Source organism: Rattus rattus, chromosome X (assembly GCF_011064425.1).
Source record: "Rattus rattus isolate New Zealand chromosome X, Rrattus_CSIRO_v1, whole genome shotgun sequence".
Taxonomy (NCBI): Eukaryota; Metazoa; Chordata; class Mammalia; order Rodentia; family Muridae; genus Rattus; species Rattus rattus.
The window spans coordinates 10,779,317-10,804,761 of NC_046172.1; the positions used below are offsets into that span (position 1 = coordinate 10,779,317).

The window sequence follows — 25,445 nt, forward strand, 5'->3', positions numbered from 1 at the left end:
TGTTTTTTCTTCTTGAAAGTGGTTGTGTTGAACATGCTGTGGTGTGGTGAAACAGTAAACTGCACATCACACTGTCCTTTTCTTCATAGCATTTATTACTGCTCAGTTACAATAAAATAAAGGTTACCAGTACTCTTTATTCATCTTCTGAGCCAGCTACTGGGCCGAGCTCAGCCACTGCGAGGAGTCATCAGGTGGCTGCTTAGCAACACCTGTCATCTCTACCCACCATAGGCCAGTGGAACCCACTCTAGATGTAACCAAAAAAGTCTTTAGGCATGGCCAAATATGGAGGAATCCTCCCCTGTTGATAATCAGAGCTTTATCAAAATATAGCAGCCAAAGAGAATGATTGTAAACAAAAGAGTACAGATTAAAAACAATCTGTTTTTCATAACAGTAGTCTGTTTGGTACGTGATAATACTTCTTGATTTTCCTAACCTACCATCATTTTAAGTCCAAGTACCTTCTACTTCTCAGCCTAAACTGAAGTAAAAGAAGTCAAATTAAAGCAACTCAAAGAACACAGTGGAAATTACTCTGACTAAACATCTCTCCACACTACCCTTAAAACAGTACAAGGTCACCTCTTCTTCTATTACATGGCATACGACCAGAAATATAAAAAACCATTTGAGTACTTACCATGTGTCAGACATAGTACTAGGTATTCAAAAAATAGTCAAATATCAGTTATATTTACCAAATTGAGAAATAACCCTTATAAACAGGTTTTTTTAACAGGTTATTCTTGTGATCTTTGGCAAAGGATTCTTCCATGTGATAACAAAAGCTTGAATAATACAACAAACAAAAAGCTAATTTATTTATACTTCATATATACATCTAAAATATATATATAAATATATATATATATATATAAAACTTTCATAAGTCAAAAGACAGCTAAGGGTAAGGGAACCCCCAAAATGGAAAAAATTTTGCAAAAGTTTCATATTAATGAGAGACTGTACCTGGAATATAGAAGAAATTTATAATGTAATAATAAAAATATAAATAACCCAAATAAAATGGTTAAAGAATATGAATATGTATCTTTTCAAGAGATGACCAACAACCATTAAGCATTTAAAAATATTCAACATTAGCATTCATTAAGGAAATTCAACGCAGAATCACAGTAAGATATACAAATCCACAGGTATTAGAATGGCTAGGTTAAGTAGCCAGATAGTACCAAATGCCGGCAAGCATATGGAGAAACCGTAACCCTCGCTGTTGAAAGGAATATAAAATGGAACACTTGCTCTGAAAGACCAGTATGGCCATTCTCCAAACAATTAATTTAGAGTTATATGATTCCATACAGATCACCAGATATATAGCCAAAACTAATGAAAATATAGGCACACACACAAATGGCACATAAATCATTATAACCTCATCATCCATAACAGTCAAGAGCTCCAATCAACTCAAATATCCACCAATGGACAAAAGGATAAATAAAATACAGTATATTCACAAAAATGGTATGCTAGTTGACCAGAAAACTGAATGAAGTACTCACACAGACCTAACAACATGGATGAATCATGAATGTCTCATGCTAACTGAAACCAAAAGGGGCAAGCACGTGACCTCAAGTATGTAAAATGTTCAGAATGGTAAAATCTATAGCAGTTGAAAGTAGATTTATGGTTGCCTAGGACTGGCACCAGGAGAAAAACAAGTGGGAAGGAAAATGGGAGGGATAGGGACAGGACAGGGTTTCTTTTCAGAGATGACAAAGCCATCGAAAATGGTCTGTAGTAATGGCTGTGTCTGTGAATATACTAAAACGACAACAAATACACTAAAATGCAAACTATTTTTATGTTAAGCATGTATGTATATACCATACATTAAATGGGTGACATATATCATATATATTATGCCTCCGTAAAGCTGCTTCGTTCAAAATAGCATTTAAGGTACAGAAAAAAACAACAACAGTGACAAAAAACAAAGCCCAAACAAAACAAACCAGCGTTTGGACTACAGCTTATTAAGAAAAACATCTTTTCAATGTCGTATTTTCTGGAGAGATGTCATTCCTTTGATTGTAAAGTCTGAAATTATCATTGAATCCTATTTTAACTACTGAAAATACTCGGGGTAAATATTTAAGAATATCAAAATCTTGAAAATATAAAAAAAAAATGAAACGGCAGCATGAGGAACTTTCAGGGGCGGACAGCACAGTGACCATTTCAGATGTTTTAGGAGGCACTGAGTCATCGGATTGCGGGGGGGGGGGGGGGGGGGACAAAAAGAGTTAAATTATCCATATGAAAAGCGAAAGCCTGGAACACCTCCTCCATCACCAGGTTTCGGAAATGCCGGAAAACAGCATTCCTTCTTTCTCACGCACCATAACCCTTCTTTTTCAGGAACCCAAGATAATCACCTATAGATTTACCCCAGTTAACAAATAGGAAGTATATAACAAAGGGCAAAGCAAAAACAGACTTAAGGCGCTATAGAAAGAGCTAAACCAGTGCCCAGCAATGGCTTCTTCGAAGTTGGACCGTCACACCAAGTAATGCTGCTTTTCCCAGGCAAACATACGACAACGACATCCTTGAATGTATAGCTAGCCCACAGTTCCATTACTGACATGATTCAACCTGTGCTATTTCTATTCCAGAAAGACTCAGCTTCTATGGTAGGCTTATGTGATGGGCTGTCTCAGTCTTGCTACTCTGTATCATTGCAGAGTCCCTGGTCTGTTCTGTCCACACAGTCCATGGTTTTCCAGACCTGAAGAATCATCAATGGCAGTGGCAAGGAAAGCCTAGAAACATTAGGGATTTTTTTTTTTTAAATCCGTAATAAATCTCAGCTCCTGCCTTGACTACCGCAAACAATCCGGTTTACCATCAATCCGAATACAAGTACCTCATTCAATACTGCGTTCCACTTTTGAAGCAAATCAGGGTTAATATTGGGGTGGGGAGGGCAAAGAAGAAAAAAATACCAAAGGCAAGCCTGATTCTTTCTTTTTCATTCTTTTCCCTATCTATCTGTCTATCTATCTATCTATCTATCTATCTATCTTTTTTAAACAGAGACTCAGGTTTCAAAATGACTGGTTTGGAAGCTGGAATGACCCAGATTATGGTATTGCGGAGGGCCAGGGTAGTGGTGACAGGTATTCATTCCTTTGCAGGGTGGCTGTGGCTTGAGGTGGGAAGAGGGAACTGGGGTGGGCATCTACGTGAGGAGAAAAAGAACTGGGAAATGTCTTTAGGTACCACCCACCTCTGCAAATGAAACCACTGCAGTGTCAGCCCTGCACTGATTCCATGAATTGCCAAACAGGATGAGGTAAGGCATAAGCCCGGAGCCCCCTCCTCCCCTTTTCCCTCCTCCTGCGCACAGAAGGGCGCATCCCTTGGCGAGGTGCACCACACAGACCTTCGCCGGCCTGGGCTGAAGGGCTGACGTCACCTTTCTGCATTGAGCTCAAGGACTAGTAGCAGTACCAGTTATGTGGGGAACAGGGGCGCTACCGCAGCCACCAGGTGGTAGGGGTCCTCCTCTTGGGCATTGCAGATTGGGTTCCCACAGAAAATCACAATAACCGGTTGGAAACAGGCGGTGGGAAAAGAACCTGAGAGGGACCGTGGAAGACCCCAGTCATGAGAAGCTCAAAAGATACCCCTGGGCTTATGTAAGACCCTCTCGTGCGCCTCCACGCGGTGGCGGCGCCTGTCCCGCATTATTGCGCTTGGGAGACTGATCGCCCTTGTCCAGTCAGGCAGAAGATTCCTGGCGACTCTCTCCCACAGCCCTGCAGGGTTGGGACTAAGTCGGGATCTTTTGGGATCTAACCCCCTCGGTCCTACGCCCTGCTCCCAGCCGCCACAGGTTACTCCTTTAACAACAGGCACCCCAAACCACGGGTAAGGTAGGGAAGAAGTCCAAAAGAAAACAGACAAATCACAACTCAACTTTCCCAGGTTGAACCTTGTTCTGCGAGTTTAAGAAATCAATGCATTTACAAAAAAAAAAAAAATTTTTTTTTGGAAGAGTGAAAAATCTGCAACCACCGCCACCGCGCAGCCCACTTCAGCCTTCGTCGGCAAACTCGAGGGTTGGAGCAGCCCAGACCTGCACCCTTCCATCTCACAGCCGACCCAGCAGCCTGCCTCTGTCTCCTTGTCCATCGGCTAAAGATCGGCTTTGGGGTTTGGGGTTTAGGGTTTGGGGTTTGGGTTTTCCTTCACCTTTTTTCTAAGAGCATCACCACACGGTCTGATAGACCGCGGCCCGGCCAGCAGCCAGGCGTGGGCACTCACCCAGAAGACGAAGGAGTAGATGATGAGGAGGGTTTTGAGACAGGTTATCACAGGTTTGGTCTCCATTCTCCTCGATGCCATACTACAGAGCTCCGGCGGCGGCAGTGGCGGCGGGCGGCGGGCGGGCGCGCGGGAGGGGGAGGAGGCGGGGCCGCGAAAGGCGGGGTGGGAGGGGGAGCGCGGGCTGCGCGAGCTTCCCGTGCGCGCGCAGGCTGGGCGGCGCGCTTGCCTTCGCGCGCGCCTTGCGGGGAACTGGGGAGAAGGAGCAGGATGACTGGAGACTGATTGCATGCTGGGAATGCCGCCCAAGTCTGTAATCTGGCGCAGGCACAGATCCCAAACCTAGGTCAGAGGGAACCCGAGAGCCTAGAGGCCCTGTCGGAGGTCAGGGTAGCCTTTCTCAAACTACCCTAGCTTTAAGATTTTGGCTTTGTTGGAAACAGGGCCTGCACCTAGCTACATAAGGATTGTGTAGCCTGCTTTTGCGATTGGACACTCAGGATTCATGTCCTTGGCAGTAAGCACACCTTGTCGGTGCCAGGAACAGACTGTGACAAGCAGACACCTGGAAGAATCGTAAGGTACCCCGGAGCTCAGAGACCCCTAAATCCTGCTACTTTACAATTCCCTACAGGCTCCCTTTGAACTTCATACATAGTTTTAGATTTCCTAACCTTTGGAAATGACAAAAACGAGATGCAGCAACATTCTTCCTACATATTAGATGCTTGACAGATAACAATAACAAAAATTCTTTAAACTACCAGAGAATCATTTGCCTCATTTAGAGAACACCGACAATCTTACTCCTCTGGGGTCTCTCTGCAGCAAGGAAGCAAAGTGGAAAACAACCTGATATTTGCTCCAAAAGGGAATGTAAAGTTACCATAAGAATTCTACTCCTAGATATCTATGGGAGAGAAATGAAGACACGGGTCCAAATGAAAACTTGTGCATGAATGTATAGAACAACAATTCATACTAGTAACGAGTGGATTCAACTGACAAACCGATGGTACACTCGTCATCCAATGGGAAACCTCATCTGTAAAAAGGAACGAAGTGCTGATACATGCTTCCAAGTGACAAACTTTCCAAGTATGTATAGTGAAAGAAGCCAGATACAGAAAAATCACGTACCGAATTATCCATATCTAAAATAAACAAACCCGGGGTTGGTGATTTAGCTCAGTGGCAGAGCACTTGCCTAGCAAGTGCAAGGCCCTGGGTTCGGTCCCCAGCTCCGAAAAAAAAGAAAAAAGAAAAAAAAGGATAAAATAAACAAACCCATAGAGAGGGAAAAAATGGGTGAGCTGTGGGAGTGGGGTGGGAATAAGAGGACAGTTGATGGTTTGGGTGATCGCTTTGATTTTGAGAGTGAGGAAAGTGTTGTAAAATTACATAGTAGTGATGGTTGCATGACTTTGTGAGAATAATAAAAACCAATGGCTAGCACAGTTTTCAAGAATGACCTTTAGACGTGTGAACTATAACAGAATAGAAAATAATGTACACTATACCTAGATGTCCTGTGGCTAGTTCAAAGGCATACAGAAAGTATAGATTCTACAGAGATTTAACCTGATTCCCCGAAGAAAGTCCAGTAGGAAGCAAGGCCATTCCAGGCTAACTCCACGTGGACACTGTTAGGAATGCATTCTGTGAAAGAGTAAAATAATAGAGTCAATAAAAGCTTGGCAAAGCCTGCCAAGATCAGCCTTGACTAGTATAATTATTACCTGCAATGAACTGCATGGTGGCAGGCCAGGAAGGTCATTGTACAAACAAGAAACAAATATGGGAAAGAATTGCCTGCTGAAGAAAATGGCCAATCACAGGAAACAATGTACATGAAAGAAAAGGACTTTACAGCGATCATTAGTGACTGGCACCTGAAGGAAACAGTGACTGCCTGGTGCAGGCATAGCTAGTCTGAATTATTCTATATGGACTGAAGGCTCAGAGTCTTTAAAGGTTGCCTGGTGGTTCTGATACTAACCGGAATTTACCGTTGAACCTTGATTGTGGCAGACAACTCTCTGGAGGAATAGAGAAACGCCTCTTAAGATGTCAGGCTCAATGACTGAAAAATACTGGCGCCATGTATAAATGACTCTGTGAGGTCAAAACTCCTAACATTGTCTCAAGGAGAATGTGATGATGAGTTTCCATAGAGTATATATGGTTAACAAAAACATCACTTTGAACTAACTCATCATTTCTGTTTGCAGCTTTATTTTGGACTAATTTCTTGAAAGCTTAGATTATTCTACCCCAAATAACCGATCTACATGTAGCAATCAATATATGCATACCTTAAGTAACGTAACTAATAAGTAAATTAAAATATTTCATAACCAGCTTTGCCAAGGAATTGTGATCTGTGAGTTGGGGTTAAAAAAACATCATTGTATCTTTACAAAGACTGAGAAATTTCCTTGCATCCACAAGTTGCATTGCTAAATCCAGAAAGGTCTTGCCCAAAGGAGGACAGGTAGGTCTTGATGAACCAGATAAGAACCACTGCAAAAGAACAAACGGCAAACACCCTCTGAGCCCTTAACTCCTCTCGGATTCTTTTCTGCCTTTTTCTTCTTTATCAACAGCTTTGTTTTCTCAAAGGCCAGAAGGCCAGAATGTTTACAGACTAGGAGCCCATTAAGACTGTACCAAGCTAAAATGAGTGTGGTCTGAGACAGAAACACAAATAAAAACCGAAGATAAGAAGGAACTGTCCCTGAAGACAAATCCAATTAAGCCCTCTGGCTTCATTTGTTCTTGGTTAATGTAAATAACACTGATTTCAAAGGTTGAATACGTTTTTTTAAAATGTAAAAGCTCCCATTGGCTTGTTGGAGATAACACATCTGACATGTGAGTTATAACAGTTGGCTAGGTTAATTCACAGATACTTAAAGCCCTCCTTTGGAGGAAAAGATCCGGATCCCTTCAAAGAACGCACTAATATCCTGTGGGACTGGGATGCTAAGCTTGCAAATCTGCCTTCATATCAGTCTGTCACCTTTGCTGCCTCAACCTTTGCTCAGACACTGCTCAGGTCTGCACATGGGCATGTTGTCCAGAGTTAACTCACCCTACTGACTCCCAGGGCAGGTGTACTTTTCCTGCTATGCCCTTGTGATTTCTCAGCAGCACAAGTACTGCGACTCCTTCAGCTCTGTCATAAAGCAAGAATGTTTATGTAGCGTGACGATACTACTAGCAGCTCAGCTCTTCCTGAGTGAGCACTTGACTCTGAACCCCCCAAGTACAAATCAAGGATGCCCGTGTCCAAAGGGAAGTAGCTCTAGAAACCACGCCCACAACTGATGGACCATTACCAAATTTTACCCAACTGCCCACCAAATGTATCAAAATTGCTCTTCGCACCTCTCTGACAAGCAGTAACATGGCTCTCCTCTTGATCATTGTGGGTTTTCTCCAAATCTAGGCGATGTGGGATAGCTTGGAGCAATGTTCTAATAAAGCTTTGCCTGTCTTATTTGAGAACTCTGGCCCAACGTCAGATCCTGCCATCTGGGGTCAACCCTATGCCTGAACTAGGAGCACTGACACACATTAGGAGAGTCTGTTGAAAATGTGAACCCTCATGGCTCCATTGCAGTTCCAGGTTTAAATTCCCAGGATTTAACTACACATAAGTTCCTGGTAGGGGGTCACTGTTGACTTGTATACTTCCAAAAGATAAATTGGAGCCGTAACTCCAGTATCTCAGAAGATAACTTCATTTCAAATAACCTTGTTACAAATGTTGTTATTAAGTTAATACAGGAGACATATTGATCCATTTGGGGCCCTTAATCTGACTGGATCACTTTAAAACAGGGTAACTAGGTAGTCCATGTAGAAGACTGGTCATGCAGGAAAAGGCCATCGACCAACGAAGCCAACATCTATGTAACACAAAGAGCATTAGGATCAATGGTTATCTACAAGAAGCTCTAAAAAAGGAGGTTAGGAAGGATTCATCCCAAGAGTATCAGCAAGAACAGGGTCTTCCAGGCAGAAGGAACACCCATTCAGAGCCTGCCCCACATGTGGCCCATACATATACAGCCACCCAATTAGACAAGATGGATGAAGCAAAGAGGTGCAGGCAGACAGGAATTGGATGTAGATCTCTCCTGAGGGACACACCCAGAATACAACAAATACATGAGCCGAATGCCAGCAGCAAATCACTGAACTGAGAATGGGATCCCCGTTGAAGGAATCAGAGAAAGGACTGGAAGAGCTTGAAAGGGCTCGAGACCCCATATGAACAACAATGCCAAGCAACCAGAGCTTCCAGGGTCTAAGCCACTACCCAAAGACTATACATGGACTGACCCTGAGCTCCAATCTCATATGTAGGAATGAATAGACTAGTAAGAGCACAAGTGGAAAGGGAAGGCCAACTTGGTCCTGCCAAGACTGAACCCCAGTGAACATGATTGTCGGGAGGGCTGTAATGGGGGAGGATGGGAGGAACACCCATATAGAAGGAGGGGTTAGGGGGATGTTGGCCCAGAAATCGGGAAGGGGAATAACATTCGAAGTGTAAATAAGAAATACTCAAGTTAATAAAAAAATAAATAAATAAATAAATAAATAAATAAATAAATAAATAAATAAATAAAAAAGAACAGGGTCTTCCTACACTTTGATCTCATGATCCTAGCCTTCCAATCTGTTAGAGAAAATGTTCCTACTGCCTTAAGGCATCGAGTTTGGGGGTTGGGGAGATGGCTCAGTGGTTGAGAGTGCCTACTGTTTTGACAGAAGAAGAGTGTTTATAATTCCCAGTACTCACACTGGTTGGTTTAGAACTGCTTATAACTCTAGCTCCATGGTATGCAAGGCCTTCTTCTGGGTCCCATGGGCACCTAGACTCAGACTCATATACTCACACACATATACACATAATTAAAAATAACATAATCCTTTAAAAAAGACATCCAGTTTTTCATGTTTTCTGGTGGCAACCACAGACAATATGTCCAACCTTTCTGTATATATCAAAAAGAATTGAAAACAGATATTTAAACAGTTCCATATGAATGTTCACCATAGCACTATTCACTATAGCCCAAGTGTTTCATCAGATCGTGAATGGATAAACAAATTATAGTGTATACATGCAATTGAATAGTATTCTCTCATAAAGAGAAATAAATAACCTTTTATGTGTGAGAATGTGAATGAACCTTGAGAACATTATGTTAAGTGAAAGATACCAGACAAAAAGACCAGATTTAATTATTGCATTCATGTAAGCTATCCTAAATTGTACTTTAAAATAGGTAAGGTGGTAAAGTTTATGCTGTGTTTACTTTACGACACACAGAAATAATATATAACCACAGCAAGTCCAAAGGTTCTGCCACCTGAAGAAAGGGTGTGTTTGGGAAACTGCAAGGCCTTCCAGAGGCAAAGAGGAGTGCAGGAGGCTAGAGAGGGGTAGGTTTCTCCAAGCCTTCTAACGTAATAGTAAGATCTTTCTACTTTTATCTAAAAGTGAAGGGAGCTGTTAGTTTTTGTTATCTCAAAACTGGACAAGTATTTTAAGGAGACAAGCGCTACCCCCAAAACCCCTATCTCTTCCCTGCTCCTGCTATCATCCTCCAACCTGTTGACTTATGTAACATTTCGCCATACTCTTCAAACATAATCCTTAGTATGTCACTCTCTTGCCGTCTAAAAGCCCCAAAGGGCTTTCCATCACTACACTTGGAATCAGATTTCAACTCTTTACCTCAGCTTGGAAAATACATCTGCACTGACTCTAACCTTGTCTGCTCCTGCTCTCCTCAGCCCTGTGCTTCAGCTGCTTTGGCATAAACAAAGTGGTATGGTGTCTCCCCACAAACCAGGCACCTTTCCCACTTTGTATGCTTACACACACACACACACACACACACACACACACACACACACACACACACACAAACTGAATGTTTAGTCCCTTCCTTCCTGCTATTTAAATCTTAATACAGATGTCACCTCCTGAGAGAAGCCATTCTGGATGAAAACAGTCACCCAGTCATTGTCCCTTTCATTTCTTGGCATAACATTTTCTTGTTTACATACTTGGTTTGGGTTTTGGTTCTGGATATGTGTGTGCTTGGACTTTTCCTGTTGTTGGTTTTATCGCCCCACACCACTCACTAAAATGTAAACTCTAAGAGAGGATGGCCTTCGTGTCTGTTTTGTTCACGGATGCATCCTCAGCACATAGATACAGTAGGAACGCCAAGAAAATTGCTGGACAAATGAATGGCGCACAGTAGTGACTCAATAGATGATTGTCAACAAGTTGAATAAGGGAGCGATATTTGAAATGGGCCTTGAAGTATAAAAGGGATAATGGTAGTCTTTGAGGATGGCAGAAGCAGCTCATTGCAGGGAAGAAACAGTAAGAACAAAGGCAGCTTGAACGAAAGCAAAAAGCTCACTCAGAAGCATAGCAATGCAGTTAGAGGACCCAAGGGAGGCAAAAAGGACAAAAGTTGGCTTTGCTGTATTGGCAGTGGGCCTCACTCTGGCTATGACCCTACGTTAGCATCTAATACAGGCAGTAGTAGTAGTGGAACATCCATTAGTGCCATGACTTCATCTGACATGATTTGGGGAAGTGCTTTGGGAAGTAGTATGAAGGTTGAGAAGTTAGCAAAAGAAAGACAGCAGAAGGAAGAAAGGGAGTTATAACAGTCTGCCTCAACATTCAGAATGGCTGGACCTAGGGAAGGAGGACAGGTAAGACATCTTCTCAATTATGCTTAGGTTTACATTCACAAGAACTTCACAAGGATTTATGAAGTGTGGCCCTCCTCTCTGACAGATTCTCATTGCTCTGGTTTAGGGATGGGTACTGGCCATTGTTTTAGAAAGTTCCCCAGTTGCTTTAGGTAGAATAGAAACCCTTGGGGCTGACAAAGAAACTGTTCTGACATCAAATAGATGTCCCCAAGAACAAAGAACATCTGGATGGTGGTAGAAAACATGAGTGCCCTCTAGTCTGAGTAACCTTGGGAGTCAGATTTTAGCACACGCAAGCAGAGCATATCACAGATGTCAATAATGAACTAGCATGTAGCCATTTACAAATGTAAAAGGAACTTTTTTTTAGTCCAAAAGGTAAATTGTTGCTATACTATTGGGAAATAACAGAAAAAATATATGCAATCTCATCTTAACTCTGTATAAAGACTTACAGGAAGGATACTGGAAGAAAGTAGATGTATAAAATAAGCATGATGATTGATGTATTCCTATAATCCCAGCACTCAGGGTATGGAGGCAGGAGGATTGCTACAAATTTGAAGCTAGCCTGGACTACCCAGTAAGTATGAGGCAAGCCTGGACTATGAAGCAAAAACTTGTCTCTAAAACAAAGTATGTATATATTTTTCAGAGTTATGGCTGTAAGTTCTTTACTCATCTTAACTTTTTCTAGTTCCCCAAATTTTATATTTGTAATCAGAAAATAATATTTTATAAAGAAACCCTCCACCCAAAAGATTATAGAATATTATAGTTTCAGGACTTAAAGAGAGCAAACTTTGAACTAGTTTGAAACGTTGCTTATGTGAACTTTGAACATATTTTCTATCATTGTTTTCTATTGCTGTGATAAGATGTTGGCCAAAACCAACTTAGGGAGGAGACGGTTTATTTTATCTTATAGGTTACAAGCCATTACTGAGGGAAGTTAAGGCTGGAATTCAAAGCAGGAATCTGACATCCCCAGCACCGACTGCCCTGGACTAAGTAACAAAGCCATGGTGGGTTGGGTCCTTCCACATCAATCATTAATCAAGGAAATGCCCCACTGACTCACGTAAGGCCAATCTGATCGAGGCATTTTCTAAGTAGAGATTCCCTTTTCCAAGATGATTCTAGATTATGTCAACTACACACCCATGCACAAAAATTGATGGTATACGTTCATTTATCTACACTCCTATATCAATTGATTAATATTATATTAACTATGTTAATGTATTTGTCTGTCTCCATGGTCCCTACCTGAGCTTCCCAAATGACTGTTACCCTGGAATTCAGAAATGTCTGTGCAACACCCTGAATCTGCTTACACAAAGCACCGAGGAAAGCATTCCACCAAAGAGCAGGAGATACTAAGCTTAGGAACCTTGGCTCAAGGGGACTTGGTAAAAGCACCTCAGAGGGTACGGTTGTTCAGGGCTCAGAACGTGGGGCAGGAATGTAAGAGACAGCTTCCTCAAAATCAAACAAAGCCAACAGAAGTAAAAGGCCAACAGCACTAACAGGACTCTAACCCTGAGTATGATAATGGGAGCACTCACAGATAGGTAGGGGATAGGGTTGTAAAAGAGAAGTGTCACCTTTCTACACACCAGGGACTGCCTGAATACTTTGGAAGAAAATTTAGAGAGAAGTTCTTCAGTTTCGTTTTGGATTTTTGCTCTTTTTTTGCTGTGTATCTTTTGGTTTTTAAAAATTATTTGTTTTATGTGTATGAGTATTTTGCCCAAATATATGCATGTGCAACCTGCATGTGACTGGTGACATTGGAGGTAAGAAGAGAGCATTGGATCACCTGGAATTAGAGTTACAGATGTCTGAGGGCTGCCATTTTTATTCTGGGAATCAAAACTGGGTCCTCTGGAAGAGCAACAAGTGCTTTTAACTGCTCACTTCTTGTGTTTGATTGATCAATTCTTCTCTTATGATCTTATGGTACAAAAGTAAACACATGTATGCAATATATTTATAAGAATACTAAACCAAATGGTAGAAGTGCACACCCTTAATCCCTGCACTTGCGTGCTGGGTATCAAACTCCGGTCTTCTGGAAGAACAGTAAGCCCTCTTAACTGCTAAGCTATTATCTCCAGCCCACAAATTAGTAAAACGGACTGGCAAACTGCAACTGCCCCTTCATCTTCAAACTTTATTTATTTCATTTTTTTTCTTAAATTTTACTTATTCTTTTTTTACAGTCAGATTTTATCTCATCCCAGTCCACCCTCGGCATTTCTACATCCCTCCTCCTCCTCCTCCTCCTCCTCCTCCTCCTCCTCCTCCTCCTCCTCCTCCTCCCCTCCTCCTCTGTCTCCAGAGAATGTCCCCCACCTCATCTGACCTCCCACTCCTTGGGGCCTCCATTCTGTAGAGGGTTAGGTGAATCTTTCTGACTCAGTCTAGACCTGGGAGTCCTCTGCTGTATATGTGTTGGGGGCCTCATTTCAGCTGGTGTATGCTGCCTGGTTGGTGACCCAGTGTCTGAGAGATCTCAGGGTCAGGTTATTGAGACTGCTGGTCCTCCTACAGGTTGCCCCTCCTCAGCTTCTTCCAGCTTTTCCCTAATTCAACCACAGTGGTCAGCTGCTGTCCATTGGTTGGGTGTACATATCTGCATCTGACTCTTTCAGCTGCTTGTTGGGTCTTTCAGGGGGCAGTCATGATAGGTCCCGCAGACACTGTCTTTTAAAATAGCCATCAGTAATGAGTTTAGTTGCATTTATTCATTCTACAAAATTGTGTTCTATCTGCAATAAATGAACTACTAGATCAGTGGTCCTCAACCTTCCTTATGCTGTGACCCTTTAATACAGTTCCTCATGTTAGGATGACCATCAACCATAACATTTTTTCGTTGCTACTTCATAACTGTAATTTTGCTGTTGCCACAAATCATAATAATGTGCTGCAAATCTGAAATGCAGGATATCTGATTAACCCATAGGTTAAGAACAGCTATACAAGATATTTACAGCTGTGAGCCAAAAAACAAGATTTCTATCCTTGGGGATATTACCCTGTCCTAGGGAAGAAAAATAGTGAAGTAAACTTTATTGTATACATACTATAGAATTATTAGACTCCTTTAACTGTATCAAAGCAAAAGGTCCATTAAGATGAAATATACCATAAATAATTGTTACATATAAATCAGAGTGGAAAATATAAATGGCACTTCAGTGATTACAGCTGTGAAATGTATTAGTGTTCATTAAGTCAGTGTTCTGAGGAAGAAATTTCACCTGTGAAAAATAATCACTTAATTTTTCCACGTTGTATTTCACTTGCAATAAGCTTATTTTCCTTTCTTGAAAAAATTGCTTTAGACACTTCCCTTCTATTTTGAGCATAGCATCTGGTACAAAGGAAGTGTGGATAGAGTTTCTGAGGTCAACTCTGAACATTAGGAAGTCCAAATGTGTAGAATGCCCAGACTTTGGCCTTGAAGATGAACACAAATGCCCTGGTGGAAGCACGGACCAGACAGCCTTTGGACTGTCCTTTGTTTTCCATTGGCCATTTCTTGCTAAGCTCAGGGACAACAGGACTAAGCTTAAACCCAGTTCTTGGAACTGAGGTGTCATTGTTCATAGCATTTGGACACTCCCACCGCTGTGTTTACCGTCTATATTTATATTGTATCTCTAAAGAAGTCATCTAAATATCTAGCGATAGAGGGTCGGTCTATACATGGTATCATTTCATAGCCAAATCTCACTTAGCTCTCCGCTATTACTTTTAATACTCCTTTTTGTATTACAGAGAGAAAGAAACCTACAAAGGACACTTTTCTGGCTCTCTTCCCAACTGGCTTCCTCTGTGAGGTTTGCCAATGAGAAGTACTGGTAGACAGACTGTAGTATGAGGAAGAAAGAGAAGCCTTTTCTCCTATCTCTGGGGTCCTCCCAGCAGAAGCAACAGCAAGACTACAGGGAACCCTTTATTCTCAACAGCATCTGTGACAGTTTTAACAACAGTGAAGCCTTTGGATTCCTGAACTCTCAGTGCTAGCAGTGCCTCTTAAAGGAGTAGTTACAGCACTGTTCGCAGAGCTGTATTTGATAAAGCCCCGTGGGCCCCAGCACAGTAGTGGTATGGTTTTCTGCTGTCTCAACAAAATACACAGTGGTCAAATGTTTGCAAAACTAGAAAATTATCTCTCTGTGTGTCATTTAAAAACATTTTTCAGGTCAGCACACAAAATAATGGATTTCATTCTTCCCTTTCAAGTATATGTGCCATCTTACTTTTTGCTCAGTCAACCCCCCTCCCCCACTGCCACCTTAAGTCCCCCTTGCCCTTTTGTTATGGGCTCCCTTTTGCCTCCTAAAGTATTCCCCCATCTGCTCTCATGTCTTGTTTTCAAGGTGATGATAAAGCCATTTCCATAAAAGTGAAATCTTTTTTTTCTCTTTGAATCTGGGCTGGCTTTGTTCCTTATTTTGAATCCTTAAAGGCTATGAAAGTGACATTGTAGCAGTGTCAAGCTAAAGCCTTCAGAAAACCCAAGTGTTTCTACTCACTGTCTTAAAACCCTATGAGAATGAGCACAGACTAGCTTCGTGGAGAGTGACTTAACCGTGTGCAGAGTCTAGGCAGCCCGCTTGTCCAGCTGATGCCTTAGATATGTAAGGCAGCCCTGCCCCCCAAGGTCAGCAAAACCAACATATCCCCAACTGCAGACGCAGGAGAAACTTAGGTGAGACAAGAACTGTCCAGAGGAGCTCAGCTGACACTGCTGACCACACAATCGCCTCTCAGATAAACTCACTGATTTTAAGAAAGTTTGTTACACCCCAGTATGTTTGGGATAATTCGTGACAAGCTAATAACTAACCCTTCTCTAATTTTCTGAGACTTTGTAACTTTGTAGAAAATTGCTAACATCAAGTCCTTTCCTGCATCAAATCTATATAGTGATTTCTGTTTGCTTGATTGGAAACTCACTTATACATATTGTGTCCACAAAAAAGGAATTCTATATAGCCATTAAATACCATAACAGATGTTTAAACAGAAATCCTCCCAATCATGTTTATGAATGAATGATGAATTGAAAAATGAAACAACAAAAATATCTATAGTATAATTCCAATGAGTGTGAATGCATTTGGAGATAAAAATGAATGTTAATAATTATGGTTTCATGATTCATACATTACCACTTTGATTTCTTCTTTTATTCTCAACCTTTTCTAAACTTATATTTACTAAAAACAGAAATAAATCTGCTTTTAGTAATTATCATCTGCATTGATATTTGATTTGGGGGAACCATAAAACCCTCTGTAACTCTCTATTTTTTTTTAATTTTTAAATTTTTTACTGATTATTTTACTTATTTACATTTCAAAAGTTATCCCCTTCCTTATTTTCCCTCTGCAAATCCTCTATTCCATCCCCCTCCTCCATGCTTCTAGGAAGGTGCTACCCACCCACCCACCCCCTCCTGCCACACTGCCCTAGTATTCCCCTATGCTGGGGCATTGAGCCTTATCTGTAACTCTCTTTGAAGCAACATTTTCAGAATCACTGTTTTGTTTTGTTTTTAAGTAAATGGCCTGGGAAGATGACTTTATCCATGCTAATGGCTATCCCAGGCAGGGTTGCAGCCACTCCTATTACCCCATAATTCATAGTAGTATAATTCAGCTGAAGTGGAAGCTCTAACCTTTTTTCCCTATCAGCTCACTTTCAAGTGTGCTTGTCTTCTTACCAGACAACTAACTAGCAGATAAACATTCTCTGGATGCCTATGCCTTATATGTATCCAATTCTAAGCAATTCACTCCGAAGGCATAGGAATCTTGGATTGCTGAAGATCTTTTATTTAAACCATGTTATGCTTGCACAGAGATCACAATATTTATAAGAAATATATTTCTTACAAGAAATATACAACTGATGAAAGCGTGTGTTGCAGATAATTCAACCAAAAGCTGTCTATTTTAGTTGCTCAAGAGACTGTGCCATTATTATCACATTTATCATGCTGATTGACCTTTCTTTTAAAATCAAACATGAACTAACGTTGGCTAACTTCAGTGTCATATTTCCTCATATCACTAACTCATTTGAATTCAGTTTGTTTTTACTATCTTTGCTTGCAGTGCAACCAGCAAACCGACACAGAAAAATACATATAATAGATGGATGAGATGCCCCAGTGGGTTAAGGCACTTGCTGCTAAGCCTGATGACCCAATGACCATGTGACCCACATGGTTACAAGGAAAGGCCAGACTTTCATGCGTTGTCCTTTGGCTTCCACATGTGTGCCCTGACAGGAGTTTACCACCCCCAATAAATTAATATAATTAATAAAAAATGAAAGTATTACATTTTCTTCTAGCTAGTTAAAATGTAATTTAAACAATAAAACATACAGATGCTGTATATGTAACGTAAGCCAGAACTCCTCCATATTACTGACCCCCCAGAGCTTCCAGAGACTAAACCACCAACCAAACAGTGAAAAAAAGAGAGGAAGAGGGAAGAGGGAAAGGAGAGGGAGGGGGGGGAAGGGGAGGGGGAGGAGGGGGGAAGGAGGGGAGAGACAGAGAGGGGGGAAGGAGGGAGAGAGAGAGAGAGAGAGAGAGAGAGAGAGAGAGAGAGAGAGAGAGAGAGATTACTTAACTTAATGTTTTCAACATCAGGAATCAATCTGTTAGTAAATTATGATATTAGTTTAAGAGGTCTCTGGCCTTTAAGACAATACCAATCAAGGAATCAATATGATCAAAATACATTCTATGTTATGCTCAAAATTAATAAACACGTTGTTTAAAATACAGGAATAAAATTGAACACAAAATACTAGAATACCTTACATATAGTAAGATTTAGTGTTGTTTCATAACAAGCATGATAGTTGTGAAATGATGGTGGGGAGTGTATATCATCCAATATAAAACAGTTTTTGCTATAAGCAAAATTGTGGAATTTAAAAACTCAGAGTGGGGGAGGAAGGAGATGGGGAGGATTTCTGAGGAGTTGAAAAGGAGGTATGGTCAAAATATTGAATGAAAAAATTAATAAAAATTAAAATAACAAATAAATTAAACTATGATCTTTTTTCGTTTTACAATCGAGTAAACTTGGGGTACAATAGTTAAGTGAGTACCTGGGATTACTAAACCCTTCATTATTAAATGAACCCTTGGATTCATTTTGACATCCTATGCTTAAGCCTTTGGTTTTAAAATACCTGCTGGTAGGCTAACTTCACTTCTACTGTTGATGGTTTTGTGATTTAAATCAGTTCATGATGGTTTTAGGTCCATCATGGGCAATCTAAGACAAAAATTACCGAGGAGAGGGCTAGACAGAAAATTAAAGGAAATTCTCACTCCACTATTAACTGGCATTTTTACGGTGCTGAGGCCAGAATAAAAGAGAAAAGTGAATGTGTGAGTATTTCTAGTTTGTGTGTAATTCAGAAACTAGTAATGTTTCTGACAGGAACAACAAGTAAAACAATGGCTAGCCTCAAAGATACTTACCCTTTGAGTAGGATATTAATTGATTTGTATAGTAATATTAACATCTGCCTATTTAACCATCAAAACTTACCACCACTCTGACATCTTAAAAGTCTTGAGTACTTTGAAAGTTATGTCCCTCTGTGTAAAGAAACAAATGTAGACTCATTTTTAGTGGAAACTGAAAGTCTAAATTCAGAAATTATAGTCAATGGACACATGCATACATGCAAAAACATATACATGTGTGTGAAAAAGTATGCAAATTGTTCACTGTAACTTCTTTTTTTATATGTTTGGAAGATACTCAATGTCCATCACCTTGATGTGTCTTTAAAAAATTGTGGTACAACTACACATTAAAATGCTAGGCAGTGTTGGATCAGGCATGGTGCATCACATTTTTAATCCCAGCTCTTGGGAGGCAAATTCTGCCAAGTGAATTCCATAAAGCCAGGGCTGTTATACAGAGAAACCGTCTCAACACCCCCATAAAATGTTATGCAGCTTTAAAATGATTTGGGATGCTCTTTATAGTCTGATATTACATAAATTCTCAACTATGTTATTAAATAAAACCCAAGGTGCTATATATCGATCATGTATGTTAAGTTTTGTATAAGAAGAAATTAAAAAATCAATATTTACTTCTAAATCTTGGCAAGATCTAAAACACAAATAGACATGTTCACTTCTCAAAACTAGAGACAAAATAGTCACCTCTAAGTACTCTGCCCTACCCTTTTTCCCCCTATGGGCAATATTCCTTTTTATGGTGAATTAATGAATTTATTAGAGGTTACATACAAAAGTATGGCTGAGTGGCTACTTACAGGAACATACATGCCACAAATGCAGCTGTATCATTGAAAACTCCACCCCATTGTTGGTATAGACTCATAAAAGCTACAACCTGAAGCTCTCTGCACGTCTTTCAGGCAGCTCTATATAGCTGAGAAACTCCTAGGGAAATAATGTTACGGTGTTCTCTCAACCACAGAGATTTAAGGCATATTTTATGAGAGACAGCATATAAGTGTCCATCATCTAGACATCTCATATTTGTTATAACACCACATTTGAAGTATCATGTAATTTTCTTTATGATATGAAGCTATATGTTCATGATAATACAAAATTCAAATTCTTTAATGAAGCCACGTCAGAGAATGTTTTGCATTGGGCCATGTCTTTGCATGGCTTGACCAGGGGTGGTGAAGAAAGAAAGAAATAACAGAAACTGGGACACAGAGGAACTGTGATAGGGTGATTTGGGCTCTCTGATGAAGCACACCGAGTCCAGCAGAACCTCAGTGTGTTGATCTCACACAACTGAAAAGGGAGATGAACCCATTGCATGCAGCTAAATACAGAGATGGACAAACAAGCAAGGAGGCAGAAATTGCATACAGATAAATGGGGAGGCAGGTTTAGCTAATTTCAATAGGAACAGCCTTTGCCAGGGAGAACAGTATTCATACTGTAACATCCAAGGGAAGAAAGATATGATAGGCACGTTCTGCATATGCTATCAACATGTGCACTTGGACCAAAGGAAGTCATTGCTATCTCTGAGTCTCGTCCTAAGAAGGCTTTGCCATTCCCATGGTGCTGAGATGTTGGTCTTGACATGGCTATACCCATGCATCTGAAATGTCCCATAAAGGCTCTGGTTTTGAATAGTCTGGTTTTGGATGCTTCTAGCATTACTTTGGAACATATGGAGCCATCAGGAAGTAGGGCTTGGTTGTAGAGAATCGGTCCCTTGAAGATTGTAAAGGGCCTCTGGTTCCAGTTTGTTTTCTCGGTTTCCTGCCTGTATCCTTCTGGAGGACCGTTGCTACACTCTAGATGCCACAGACAGAACTGCTCCTGCAGCCAGGCCCTTCCTGCCAGAGTGGACTGTCACCCTGTAAAGCAAAATCAGTCTACATTTATCTTTTTAAATTATGCTTCTGTCAGTTGTTTTGTCAAGGTAATTAGAAAGATAACTGAGCCAGGAATAAATGTGAAAAGATATTGACTAGAATTGCTAAGTAGAGAAACACTTACGAAGAGGTCAGGCAGAGAAAGTTCCAGTAGAACCCATTTGAATAGACCAAAGTTTCAACAGTAAGGAGACTAGAGAGATGGTGATTTTGATACCTATAAAAAAGGTTCAAAATCTCCTTCACACCTTGACAGACTAAGCCATGTATCATTTGTGAATTTCTAGAAATAGGAAACCCCATGGAAAAACAAACAGAAATCATGTCCAGTAGATTGTGAGTGGACCTTATTAACCAAGGATACTCCATGTAAACAATAAAGATAACGGAAATGACTGGAAATGTATTTGGGCCATGCTCTAACTATAAGTATCTGCGCTTCTTCATTATTTTGTTCCCCATAGGCTCATGTGTTTCAATTCCTTAGCCAGTGATACTGTTTGGGAAGGCTGTAGGAACCTTTAGGACATGCACCTTTGCTGGAGGAAGTGGGTAACTGGGAAGCAGACCTTGAGTTTTTATAGCCTGGCCCTACTTTCTGTTCTCTCTCTGCTTCCTGACTAGGGATGCAGTATGACCAACAGCCTCTAGCTCCTGACACCACGATTTCCCTGCCATAGTAGATAATGTCCCTTCAAACTGTAAACCAACGTAATCAGTCCTCCTTTAAGTTGCTTCTTGCTTTAAGGTTCATCACGGCCTTAAGAGAAGTAACTAACTAATACCACTTATAATTATCAAAGTGGGCTAACCGTTGTGACTCATTGGGACCCTGAGAGTGTGTGCTTATTGTCTACTTAGTGGGATGACTTGAGACAACAGCAGGCTCAACTTCCAGGCAGAAGTATGGAAAGGCTCGGGAGTAAAAGAGATAAAGAAAACTGAATAGTCATGGGAAGAATACCAACTCTACCCTTTCATCGGCCCATGGGAAGCTTCAAATACCTTTAGTCCACTACCTCATAAACAGAAAGGTACATTTCATATCCAATGCAGTCCTCTTTCACTTAGCTATCAGAAAGGATGGCCATAGCCATGAGAACTCCCTTTTAACTTTCTCTTACAAGAGTAGCAAACATCAGACACCTAAACCCCAGAGGTCTATGTGCACCTGACCACCAACTAAGTATCTTCAAAATGCATAAGGATTGAAAGAAAAATCCTTTTCCTTCCCTCTTTGCAAGCATTACAGGGCCTCTTTTTAACATGTGTAATTTGTTTTGAATTCACTGTTTTGGTTTTTTTTATCTGCCATGGTGACACAGCTAGAAAGTGAGACAAAGCAAATTGCTTTTTTGTATTTCCTAACATAATTTTCCCCTCTGCTAGCAGAACATGAACTTGAGATAATCAGCAGATAATCCTCCTGCACCACTCACCTCTTAGGTCAGTGGTTATTTCATTTAGTAAAGCACAAATGTACAGTTGTTTTCTCTATGTTCCTTGCCACACCTAGAACAGGCATTCATCTCATAGATGTACCATAAATGCTTGCTGAATTGAACCACCTGCTTCACTTCACAATGATGAAACCATCCAGTCAGTGACACACTGTTAACATGACTTACATTCCAGCTGTAAAATTTAAATTGAGAGCTACTGTTTTCCTTTTGAAAGAAGAAATGCTTGTCTAGAATGGTTTATAATTTTATGAAATATGCTCTTGTGTTTTCATTTCCAATTCCTTGATAAGACAAAACATTTTCATTGCAACTAAGGTTAAAATCAGTGGTAGACATACATTAAATGTATGGTTTTTTTTCAGATCTTGCTTAATTTATTGGAATTATTTCTTTAATTTTCCCATGACTTAAGTATATGGTCAATATGTAATTTCAGAAGATTTTCTAAAAATAATGGTCAACACTGTAATGATATATTGGTTTTATTTTTATTTATGTGATGCATGCACATGTGCAGTTGCATATGCATGTGGATGTTCCCAGATGCTAGAGGAAGGACTTGGATGCTCTGAGAGGTATAAGCTGCCTTCCATGGGTGAACAATCAGCCCTCTTAACTGCTAAGCTATATTTCCAGCCCCCAGATCAGTAAAACTTATTGGCAAACTGCAACTGTCCTTTCAACTTCAAACATTAAAAACAACTCCACCAACGCAGCCTTCTCTTTCATTCTACTCTGCCTCAGTTTGGTATTTTCCATGGACAAAGCCAATTAATTTGTGGTAATTATGCTACTGAATGCATAAAATCTATGTTGTAGACTGAGAGCAATTTTATAGACTAGGAGAAAGGGGAAAGGATATGGGTAGCTCAGGACTGTAATTCCGGCACTTGAAAGGCTGAGGCAGGAGGATCACTGCAATTCTAAAGCTAGCTTAAGGTATAGAGTGAGTTTCAGGACAGTCAGAGCTACAGAGATCCTGGATCAACAAGAAAGAAGATAGATAGATAGATAGATAGATAGATAGATAGATAGATAGATAGATAGATAGATAGATAGATAGATAGATAAGATGGAAGGAGAGAGGGGAATCTTACTGAAGTGACAACAATAACAAAGTACAAAGAGTCCCTTCTGTATCTTGCCCCCGGTGTCATATTTATGAGTAAAATTAACATTGTTTCCAGACAATAAAATACTTGAGGCAGATGTCTAAACACCAATCCATAACCAGGATCAGAAAGCCCCCACATCTGAGTCCAACATGCCAAATTTAAAGTAAAAAATCAACAGTAGCAGTGTTCGGAGTTACTGTGCGGAACTGCCTAGATCCTGGGAATGAGATGCCCTCCTCTGTAAGACTCATCATAATGACAGCAGCTTCCTGGTGATTGCTAAGCTGAGTTCCTGCCATTCAGGATATTGGCACTGTGAGCTTCCTCGAGTAATTACTGGTAATAATTTGTCAAGTCTGTTTTAAGGAATAATTTTCAGTTTAGTTTCAAGCCAAATTTTACAGCCCACTCAGTAAACATGAGGACTATTTATTAATTACTTTTCTTCTTAACAATCAATCTAATCAAAAAAATCGAAGTCAGAGGTGGTTGCAAACAACAGATCTCAAGTAAAATAGATGGGAGAGTCCCATATTATCTCTTCTAATTCCTGTTAATGCCTCTAAAATTTCAAGTAGTACAGAGGCAGTCCAAGACAAGCATCAGTTGATGGGGCAGCAATTAACTTATTATCTATGCTCTATAGAAATAGTGTGTTTGTTTGGGGTAGGGTTCAAAAGAATCTACTATTATCCTAGAAAAATATGTGGGTTAACTAGCTTTTCGTTGCTGTGAAAAAATGCCTGAGATAATCACTTAAAGGAGGAAGGATCTATTTGGGCTCATATTTTCAAATGTGCTATCCATAGTCAGCTGGGTCCATTGATTCCAAGTCTGTGGGAGACAGAATACAAGGGCAGAATGTGATAAGACAGACCTGCTCGCTTCCTGGCTGCTGGGAAGGAGAAAGAGTCAGAAAAGAGCTGGGAAAAATAAGTCCTCCAAGGACGTGCTCCAGTGCTCTACTTCCTCTATTGGCCGCCTCCAAGAGTGTCCGCCCCTTCCCAGTATTAATATGTCAGTAGATTAACCCACTGCTTTAATCAGAGCCTGCATGATTCAGTTATTTCCCAAGTACTTGGCCAATAACTAAGTCTTTGACATAAGAACTTTTGGGGGAGACACTTCATATCCAAATCATAACATTATGAGAAGTTTAAAGAATTGAAAATGTGGAGTATAATTTAGTTCCTTTTAAGTGAACTTGGTGTGATGGACAGTTTTATGTCAAGTTGACACAAGCTAAAGTCATCTGAGGAAAGGACACCTCAATTGAGCAAATGCCTCCATAAGATGGGTCTATAGGAAAGCTTATAAGGCATTTCTTAAATTTAGTGATTAATGGGAGAGGGTCTATCCCATTGGAATGGTGCCATCCCTGGGTTGGTGGTCCTGGGTTCTATAAGAAAGCAGCACGACAAAGCCACAGGAAGCAACTCAATAAGCAGTTCCCTTCCAGAATTTTTGCACGAGCAGGTTCCTGTCTCCAGGTTCCTGTCCTGTTAGCGTTTCTATTCTGACTTCCTTCAGTGATGAACAGTGATACCGAAGTGTAAGCCCAGTAAATTCTTTCTTCCCCAAGTTTCTTTGGTCATGATGTTTCATCACAGCAATAGGAGCTGTAGCTAAGACACTCAAACATTCAAATAAAACTTTTTTAGAGATTTGTTTCTTTATTTTTATTTATATGTCTCTGTCTTCAGGCACACCAGAAAACATTGGATCTCTTTACAGATGGCTGTGAGCCACCATGTTATCTCTGTGATTCGAACTGAGGACCTCTGGGAGAGCAGTCAGTGCTCTTAATTGCTGAGCCCTCTCTCCAGACCCCAACCTAAAAGTCTTAATGTGTTGTCACAAGTTAAGAACAAGCTATCAGGGTTCCATGCTTTTCCTCAAAGAATGTTATCCCTTGTGACCACTAAGTCAGGCAGCATTAAGTCACAGCCTTAAGATGCATAGAATTGTGGCTAGAAAGAGATGGCTCCGTGATTAAAAATGCCTTCCATTTTTCAAAAGGACCCATGTTTGATCCCCTGAACCCATGTCAAGGGGCTCACAACGAACAGCAACTCCAGCTTCAATAGATCTAAGGCTTTTCTCTCCTTCATAAGCAACCCCTCAGTCACACTCAGGTATACACAAACACACATAATTCAAAATAAAACAAAATCTTAAAAATTCACAATATATAAAATAGTGGGGAATTATAAATTAGGTAAATGATCCTCATCTAGTGGTGATTTGACTCAGAAATGGTGTTTGGCACCATCTATAGATGCTTTCAGTCATTTCAACGTAGGATAAAGCTGGTGCTTGGTGAATAAAGAACACAGATGCTAATATGCATCATTCTATTCATGGGCAA

The 25,445-nt window shown here is 40.5% G+C and overlaps 1 protein-coding gene across 1 annotated transcript in view; it reads right to left on the reverse strand.

Moving 5' to 3' along the window:
* Positions 1 to 4,431, reverse strand: part of Tspan7 (tetraspanin 7) — a 100,686-nt gene extending 96,255 nt beyond the window's left edge. The window contains exon 1 of the mRNA XM_032890365.1: positions 4,306 to 4,431. Within this exon, the coding sequence (XP_032746256.1) occupies positions 4,306 to 4,386 (81 nt within the window). The 5' untranslated portion in view covers positions 4,387 to 4,431. The remainder of the gene's footprint in view (positions 1 to 4,305) is intronic.
* Positions 4,432 to 25,445: the final 21,014 nt, after the last annotated feature.